We start from the raw sequence: 9645 nt of genomic DNA on the forward strand, positions 1-9645 counted from the left end.
TCATGTTTTTGGTTGGCCTTAGATTCACAATCAGAGCAATTCATTTTCGATATTTTAACAGGATTTCGAAATATAATAGGAAATTACCTCGCAGGCCACTGAAAACCTTCTTACAGGTCACATATGGCCCGCGTGCCGCGGGTTGACCACTCCGGATATAAACGGACCCATTCCATAGTTTTTAGAGCTGGAGCTGGAGCTGGAGCCAGAGCTGGAGCCAGAGCAGTGGTATTAATGCGGCTCAGGAGTTGTATCCGGAGCTAATGTATGATAGACGAAAGCTCCGGAGCCGGAGCTGGAGCTATTCTCCATTTACGACTGCTTCAAAGCCCTGCTTCCCAGGGTCTCTTCTCTATAATATTCTTAATGCCGAATCAAATGTCTAATTTGAAATCTTGCTACAAAAAGGAATTATAACACGTAATACTCCCGACCCTTTCTTCAATGATTGTTCAATGTTCACTGACAAGTAATACGTTGAAAGCTATTTAATATTGACATTCATGTATTAAATGAAGATTGCACTACATTATATGGCGATCTTCTCAGCTGAATCCCTTTCACTGAACTTGTTCCAAGATCTGGCAGCAAGCGATCATTGCCCCGTGGTGAGACGCATCGTGGATCTAAAAATACGTTTCAATTTTCATTGGGTATCAGTTTAGATTAGAGACGGATATATGTGTCATCAGATATATGATCGGTATCGGCCTACTCCGGTCGATATGTCGTCCACCTGTTCAAAAACGTGATCACTTCATCCATATCACGCTCTTTCGCGATTACTGGGGTAATATATTCCTTGCTATAAGCATGGTAAATTGTTAACGCCACAAAGTTTGGATTCCGTCACCCCTTTGTTATGAACCGATGGGCGAAGGTACTGCCAGACCACTACACGCATGAGTAATTCTCTAAATATCTATTCATCTGTACCAGTACTTTTCAACCTTCTTGAGCTCCATTCGCACTTTGAAAAAAAATAAAATTCAGTCGCACCAGCGAGCAGGAATTTATTACACAAAGAGAAAATGAAGAAGCTCATCATATATCACTTTTATATTCGAAGATTTTCATTCTTTTACATTCAGAGTATTGTATTATTAATTAATCAAGTACTAAAATCACTACAGTAGAAATATCACAGATATCGCACTCCCGTTAATGTCTCGATGTTGGTGGGCGTTAAAAACAGGAATACATTGCTATACAAAGTCACAAAATCCGAGTAATTGATGACGGTTATTTATGAATAAGCTTAGCTTTAATTTACTCCTTATCTACGCAATACACAAATCAACATATCTTTCAAAAACAACGTGCGATATCCTTGTTGTCAAAGCCAAAACTCACAACATTAATGAAATAATGCTAAATTAGCTTTCATATCTCCAATAACCTTAAAGATAAATAGGAATAAGTTTCAACAGTCTAATTAAGCTTAAATCAGGCTGCAGACTGAATATCGAAAGACATACATCTTGTAACAAGATTCTTGTTGGATTTGATTTTGCTCTGCGGAGGGTTCTCAAGTTCACTCGTTAGAGTTAGCAATATTACAAAGTTTGTAGTACACAAAAAAGAGGTACGACTGCGGCGAATTCTTCCTAAGGATCAGCTAACTTGGTGGCATCACCAATTAATTACATACAGACCTATTATGCCTTAACAATCTAGACTCGGCCTCAGATCATCAGTTCAAGAACGGAAAAGGGTGTCTAAGCCTAAATGGTGAAGTTCGCGTTACCAACAGGCTATTGCAAGGTCAGTAGATAAACTGTCCAGTGACCTAATAATTCGATGTAATTCAAGAGAAAGATTCATCGGACATAAGACACTAATATGCTTACACTAATTTTATTTTTAACAGCCTCTGATACTCGGCTAGGTAGATGGGTGCACGAGTAAAGAATACTTGTTACAGATCTAATGTGTTAATTGTTAGAGTTGAAGATAGTCGAAAGTGCCAACGTGATAAACGCAAAATTCTTATGCAAACAAACATGAATATGTGCCAAAATTACAATAATTTGCATTCAAATAAGCCAAACGTCGACACTGTCATCGGCTACTATTAGCTACAAAGTCCGTTCACGGCGGATGTTTTCGAGCAACTAATACAGATGCCACTACTTTTTTTTTATATAGTCATTGTCGCAAATAGGGCTGGGCACAATGATTCGAGTATTAATTTTAATGATTCGAGTCGTGTAGTAAAATACAATTTTTTCGAGTACTGAAATTATACGCTTCTCGCCACTGAAAGTTAATTTTTCAACAATAACTATAGTTTCGAAACTAATTTTTACTGTTGAAGTCTTGAAACCTTGATTGGCCCGTATCGTTGCATTCGAAACATGTAGTACAAAGCTACGAGCGTTACTGGAAATGGCACTTTTCCGAAGCCATGACCATCCACAACATTGTCACCAAGTGCATGAAATCAACATGGTCGAAAAAATACCATAGTCTCTTCAATGTGATGGATAACAGGCATAGTACATTCTTTGTGGAAGCGTAAAAGGTACATATTTGAACTTTGATATACTACATTCTGTTATGACGTCAAAATGAGTGATACTCGATTACTCGACTCGACTCGAAGCATATTACGTGATTCAGAATCGAATCACTAAGGTACTCGATTTTGCCCAGCCCTAGTCGCAAACCTCTCGCGCGGAAAAATTCTTTCAAACTTTGCAATATAAACGCATCGGAAGCGTTCCTCACTTGTGAACTAGAAAAACACAGCCACAAACAAGATTATAGTTTTGCGTCCACACGACAAACGTTACGCACTATCAAGTTGATTTAAATTATTCAACGTCAGAAAAAGTGAGAAATATGGACAATTTTGATTTTTGGCGATCCCAAAACACCTAATTGCTAAAAGCTGATCCGAAAATTGGTATCTACATATGAGAAACTTGACACAACATAAGCATTAAAGTTCAATTCCTGTTCACCCGTCTTAATATATTTCCTGATAATGTTGGTGATTAGAGTGAAGAGCAAGGGAAGAGGTTACACCAAGACATCAAAAAAACAAAATAAAGATATCTGAGTAGATGAAATAAACATATTATGGCAGACTATTGCTGGATCCTCTCGAGAGACTGCACTAAAATGCTTAAAAGCGCAAATCGTGCAAAATCAATTTTATTTTAAGATAAATTATTACTATTTTTTTCAACCAATCATTTTGAATTTACAATATGTGGTTGACGTAAAACTGATTGAATTATTGCATCGTTACTTAAGTATTAGGTTGATACTTATATATATGATTGGAGTTAATTTATGTACATAATATCCGTGGAAGTCTCCAACTACGATAAATCTAAACCCCTTAAATATAATGATGTGGGAGTATTTTGATTTCCAACAGTCTTCATTGTGTTAAAATAACCAGTAGAATTAATTTCTGAACCTAATAATACGACTGACCCGTTTTTGTATCCAGCGAAAACACGAGATTGTAGTCAAAATATGCCATGGATTATCTCCAAAACCAGAGCAAATTTGAACAAAATCAAGGTCATATTCGGAATCAGTGTCCATCAGAACCCCGAAGACCGCTCTTATCTTATCTGCCTAAAAATCTGTTTTAATCAGTGTTATCCATTCCATTCACTATACCATGGAGGTCGGATGGTCATATCGTATTTTACAAAGAACCATATCGCAATTAAAGTAAACTGTGAGGTTACAATCGGAGGGCCGTGATGTAGGGTTACTTCAACGACAGGGATGAAATGAGCTGCAAGGCGATCTTGTCAGCACTAAGACTGGGCACTAGGGGTGTTCAAAACAGCTTTTTTTTCAAATTTTATCAAAGTATTTGTCAAATCGTCAAGTTACCTAAAGAAACGTTGCACAGCAAATTTGACTTAATTCCAACCAGTAAAGGTCGAGGCAAGACAAAGTGAAATTTCGGTCATTTTTAAAATAATAGTATTTATAGTGACTAATTTCGTCACACGGTCATGACCAAAAATCGTGTTCCGGGTATGCCTGAAGATACAGCAATGTCTTTTCCATTTGTTTTGATCTTGACATAGGTCTATGGTGGAGTTTTAATGAAGACATCGCCAGTAAACGAAAAAAAATACATGACGCGGATTATAGCTGGAAATTAGTCCACTTCATTGAAATAGCTACGTTAAAAGTATGGTGAGATAATTTTTAAATATAGTACTTTACGCACTGAAATTAAGGACCACGAAAAGGAAATGAACTGACAAGCAGATAAAATACGGATAATTATATTCCTCAAGTGATAGTCATATCTAGAAGTATTTTTGTTGGACCAATTTAGATTTCACGAAATCTATCCCAGTCATGCAGGGCATACCGATGACTCTCTGCCTTGATTCGAAGTTTTTACTGATTGCAAAGTCGCCATTACCAAAGTCTCAGCTACAGAGACATCATAGTTGCATTCGACAGCAGCTCAGTGTTAGAATATTTCTCTGCTACTTGACATTGACTGATCCAGGGCGTTAAAAAGGGTATTGATTGCAATTGAGAATGGGCTATGCCAGTAAATAGTATTAATGAGTTGAAAAAGCATTTCTGGTACTCCAAATAAGCGTTGATACTAGAGCTTTTTATGTGGTCTGAACTTTGCGAAATTAGGGAAACTAAATCGTGACCCACCGAGCTTATAAAGCACATTAGTCATTTTCTTAGGCTTACCATATTTTGGAAATGTAAAAAGAGGACACTTTTTCAGAAATTTCAGACATGCAAAACTGGAGAAGAATTCTCAAAAACCGGTAAATTTTTCCCACTTCGTGATCGGTTGACTAAAAAAAAAAGGTCTTCTTTTCGCTCAGAGCTAAAATCACCGTTTTTCCCTCCGAAATACCCGCCGGAGCTTCACTTCTGCGATAATTTGCGGCATATCACTCGCAATTTCCTCTAAATCTGACCTAAATTTTCAAAAAAGAGGACAAAATCTCAAAAAAGAGGACAAAAGGGCGTCCTCCGAGGACACTTTCAAAAAAGTCAAAAAAGAGGACAAATCCTCTTAAAAGAGGACGTATGGTAAGCCTATCATTTTCTGGTCTTTCAATATCACCTGAACCCCCTTCTTGTCATAGAGTAATAAAAAGCATTGGTGTTTTACCACGATATATGGATACAATTAGATGGTATTCACCGAATGTGGACGATGACATGAAGAGTAGACGATATCTTTTTATAGGATTAAGATCTGTCACGATGCCCATTATTCTTATAATTCGCCTGCGAGAGTACTATGGCAGTGCTGCAGAGCAGATGACACAATATCATAAACTATGAAGTAGTATCGTGAAGAAATTTACATTGGACCGACAAAGAATATACAAATTGACTATCACTTGAGAAATATATTTACCCGTATTTTACGTGCTTATTATTAGTTCATTTCCTTTTCATGGTCGTTAATTTCAGTGTGTGAGTACTCTATTTTAAAATTATCTCACCATCGTTTTAACGTGTCTGTTTCAATGAAGTGGACTAATTTCCAGCTAATCCACGTCATATCTTTTTTTCGTTTACTGGCGATGTCTTCATCCCAACGCCACCATAGGACTTGGTCAAGATCAAAACAAATGGAAAAGAGACATCCCTGCCTCTTCAGGCATACCTGGAACACCATTTTTGTACAAGTCGATAGGACGAAATTGGTCACCGTAAATACTATTATTTCAAAAATGGCCGAAATTTTAATTTGACCGACCTCGGCTTCTACCAGTTGGAATTAAGGCAAATTTGGTTTGCAATGTTTTTTTAAGTAACCTGACGATTTGACAAGTAAGCCCTTCTGGGCACATTGATTCGAGGGCTGGAGACTGAATGGCTTATAAATTCTATTGATTCGAATCGAATAGTGAAGACGATTGTTTCGAGTTCTACAAGTATAGAGCATATACAGTAATAATTCATGCTGATATGACGCCATAATGAGTGATATTCGAATAGGCCCACTCGATTCGAATCGAAGCCTGATTTTCGATTCACAATCGAATCACTCAGGTATTCGAATTTCCCAGCCCTAGTCAGCACCAACGGTTTTCCTCTCCGCGCTACCCCAGTGGTATGCCCCCACAAGTCGTCTCGTCGGTAAGTTGGTACGCGATATACACCATACCCTCAGATAGGAGTAGTGACACTGGTACGCCATGTTATGGATATAACTATTCGCTTATGAAATATTGCATTCTGGTTTGGAATTCAATTGGTAATTCTGAAACGGCATAATTCCGGAATTAGACTCTTCCAACCAGTACAACGACGTATGCAAGTAGCTATTTTCACAGGTTAATACAGCATGCTTTCGATATTGTTGAAATAATTTCATACCCCGACTCCACGATTCCTGATATCGAATGGTCCTGATTCCAGTGTCAATGGGGATATATCCGGAATGTCCTTGTGCAGCATTCCCATGGCGTTTGTCGAATGTACTCCCAAATCTCCAATGTCACTGAAGATGTGAAAAACGACAGTTAACGTGAGTTACTATATCTATATTGGCCGCGCTACTAAAATGGGGAAAACAAATGTCAATGCACTTGAAAGTATATCTAATAAGATTCATATTCAGCTGACGGTATAATAATCTGCGTTATCGTTGATGTGCTATTGGAAGAGTAAATAGTGGGGCTGTGGATGAGACATGAGCATGATGAGATGGCCCCAGCGTACCCATGAGGGGGGCTAAAGATACTTTCCCCCTCCTATACTTCATGCCGTCACCTGCACTCGCGAGCTCGAAATTTACAAAACCTTACTTTATCTTTCCCAGCAGTATAGGCTACTCTACATACTTTCCGTTAACGCCGTCATCAGGATTAAAATGATGTCGTAACGCCTTTTTACAAGATAACGAAGAGCTTGGAGCATTCTCGTGGACGTGTATCTTGTAAGTGCCGGACTGCGTCGAAAACTTGTGAAGATGAAGATTTACGTCAAGCCTTCCACTCTGTGAAAATTTCGACCATACTGATGTTCCATTGCCTTTTCTGTATTTTCACTACAGAGAGCATAGGACTCAAAGACGCGGCTCGCGAGATATTTCGTACGGCCCGCGAGAACATTTTGTGCGGCCTGCGACGGCATTTTGAGATTTCAAGTATCTAACAATATATTCAAGTGCCACATATCTTTTCCAGATATAAGAACTTTAAAGTTCACCCTAAATTTACTATAAAAATCACTGAAATCTCAACAAGCTAAACTATCACATCACTTTTAAAAGCTACCATTCGGTAGAAGATCAGCTATTACATCACATTTCTACTTCATGATGATAAAACATGACCCGTTGATGATTCGTGGCTGAAAATTGTGATATGGTTTGGTGCGACCTTTCGTTAAATTACTCGATTTCGGGTTGACTGGGTGAATAAATAAAAAGGAATGTAGTTGAGTCGGGTCAAATGTTAAAATCAGAAAAGAACTTGCGACTCGGGATGGTGACTTGGTAATCCTACGGACGCAACAATCTATGAAACTTGTGTAGGGAATAGTAATACATGAAAAGCTGTTGGTTTGCGTTGCGTATATAACTATCTAATCAGGTCAGAGTGGTCAGTGGCCACCATCAACATTATGAGACCCCCTTGACGTATAGTTGGTTACATGTTGGGTGTTGTTTTGTGCTCTTTATCGATGTTATTATCGGTGGCGAGTAAGATAGTAGTACGCTCCACAGTTGTAACACCAATGAATTCATCGGCGATTTGACATTTCTATTCCAGGGGTTCTTAACCAGGGTCCATAGACCCCTTCGGGTACGAAGCACCACATCAGGGGATACGAGATGCATTGCGGAATTAGGACTATATGCTGTGGAATATTTTCATGGCCAATTTAGTCCACTTGAAAATGGTCTTTAATGTGAATGTGCTTTCTGATTTTAATATCATCAGAAATTGTGTTGAAAATGAACAGGGGCTACGAGAAATCTTATTGGAAGCACGAGAGGTACGATCGCTAAGATTGAGAAACAATGGTATTACTATGGCTCAATAATTAATATATGTAAGTTGTTATTGATATGTTCCAATAATATTCGAAGGCAACATATAACCCTGATTTAATTTGAATTTGGCAATGACAGTAACAATAGCCTACTTATCACGACTATATAAAAACCCGGATTAGGTTACACCGCTCAAATGCTCTGATATCAGATCAACCTTCAGTAGATTTTAAACTATTCTACACGTCAAATGTCCACAAGCTGTAATATTATAACCCGACAGTTTGACATTGTCATGATGCATCCTCTCGCATGATGTCTATAACTCATTATTATGCCCGGCACACAAACAATTTTATTCAAAAATTTGGAAATGTGATTTTTTCCGTGTCAGGCGTGAATAGTAGAATAGTAAATTGCATTTTCACGATGTTTGTGGAATGCCTGTCAGCAAGCTCCCGTCAAGTAAGCCTACTTTGAAATTATACATTGAATATCCCTATTATTGATGCTGCATCCCGCGGCGTCATCAAAAACTAGAAAATTGGCCCGCGAGCACACTTAAGTTTGAGACCTCTGACGTAGACAATACAAATCATATTATATAGGAGGAATCGGGTGGCTTTCCAAATTAGACGATACGTCTGTTGGAGTCGATAACTGAAATTACAATATCATTAGGCTCTGTAAATAAATATCAAAGGACATACTGGCACCGTGCGAAAAAGTGGTTCACCCCCTATGTTTTAAAAGATAATGGCGAAACATTTCCGATTACAATCTGAAATCCTGAACCTGTTCGTCTATATGTTTGCAATCGAGTATTTTCATCGGGGTGCCCTTGCTTTCATTTCATGGAAATCTAATTTTACGGTTGCGGTCACGATTGTAGTGGGTATTTTGAAACACTTTTCTTAATACACGTTTTAAACAGTGTTTTTTCAAAGATTTATCATCATGGCATTCGACAAAGCAGGTGATATGAACCTTCGGACCACATGCACGTAAACGATATGGAATGATTGGAACCCACGTCATCGGCAAATCACCGCATTAGAATTTGAGATGTTACGTTCGGGTACAGCAATCAACGAAGATTACAATAAATATTCAGAGACATCGAATTTTCTCTTTCGGTACATATATATCTACGACTTAAACAAGCGTATCAAGCTCACGTCGCTCTCCGTGAATGTGATGTGACCGTTGACCCCAAGATCGCATTTCGCCACTTTTTCGCAGGAAACAAAGGATATGCAGACTGCAAAAAGTATAGTCCAGGTCTTCCAAGCAGACATTGTACGATATCAAAGTATCTGATCAACTTAGATTTCTAAACAATAGAGACAAAGTTAAGGTTTTTCAACACCCAATATGCATATTGGGCCGAGGTGAATGCATTCATTTTTTTGAAGTGGAATGTCTGCGTGACTTAGGACTACGCCTATTATAGTCATGTCTACCTATGAATAGACTGACAATGATCATTGGGAATATATATGCAGCGATAACCTCTTCAATTAGCAGAGTTACTTCACGAATAAATGATTATACTGCTGTAATGCTGGTCGTCGAGGTCTCAATGGCGACTTCCTTGTTACTTTTCTTCGTTTCGTAGATAGCGGCATACCTGTAACGACCTATTTTAGCTTAGTTATATGCTAGACTGA

General features: G+C 38.3%; 1 protein-coding gene across 1 annotated transcript; it reads right to left on the reverse strand.

Moving 5' to 3' along the window:
* Positions 1-473: 473 nt before the first annotated feature.
* LOC145440746 (uncharacterized) lies at positions 474-9337 on the reverse strand. Its single transcript, XM_080318487.1, has 4 exons — positions 9154-9337; positions 6819-6973; positions 6352-6475; positions 474-626 (listed from the first exon to the last, which is right to left on the reverse strand). The coding sequence occupies exons 1-4, from the start codon at positions 9271-9273 to the stop codon at positions 561-563; spliced, it is 465 nt and encodes a 154-aa protein (XP_080174613.1). The 5' UTR covers positions 9274-9337; the 3' UTR covers positions 474-560.
* Positions 9338-9645: the final 308 nt, after the last annotated feature.

This window comes from Botryllus schlosseri, chromosome 6, assembly GCF_051294905.1.
Source record: "Botryllus schlosseri isolate E-star chromosome 6, Bs_hap1, whole genome shotgun sequence".
NCBI lineage: Eukaryota > Metazoa > Chordata > Ascidiacea > Stolidobranchia > Styelidae > Botryllus > Botryllus schlosseri.

What these genes read in the sequence shown, in the direction of transcription:
- LOC145440746 (XM_080318487.1), bottom strand. Translation starts at nt 9,273, where the DNA reads ATGTCTGCTTGGAAGACCTGGACTATACTTTTTGCAGTCTGCATATCC. An exon ending in GATGACGGCGTTAACGGAAA is followed by an intron (nt 6,476 to 6,818) that starts GTATGTAGAGTA and finishes TCACATCTTCAG; the next exon opens with TGACATTGGAGATTTGGGAG. An exon ending in TCAGGAATCGTGGAGTCGGG is followed by an intron (nt 627 to 6,351) that starts GTATGAAATTAT and finishes ACGTATTTTTAG; the next exon opens with ATCCACGATGCGTCTCACCA.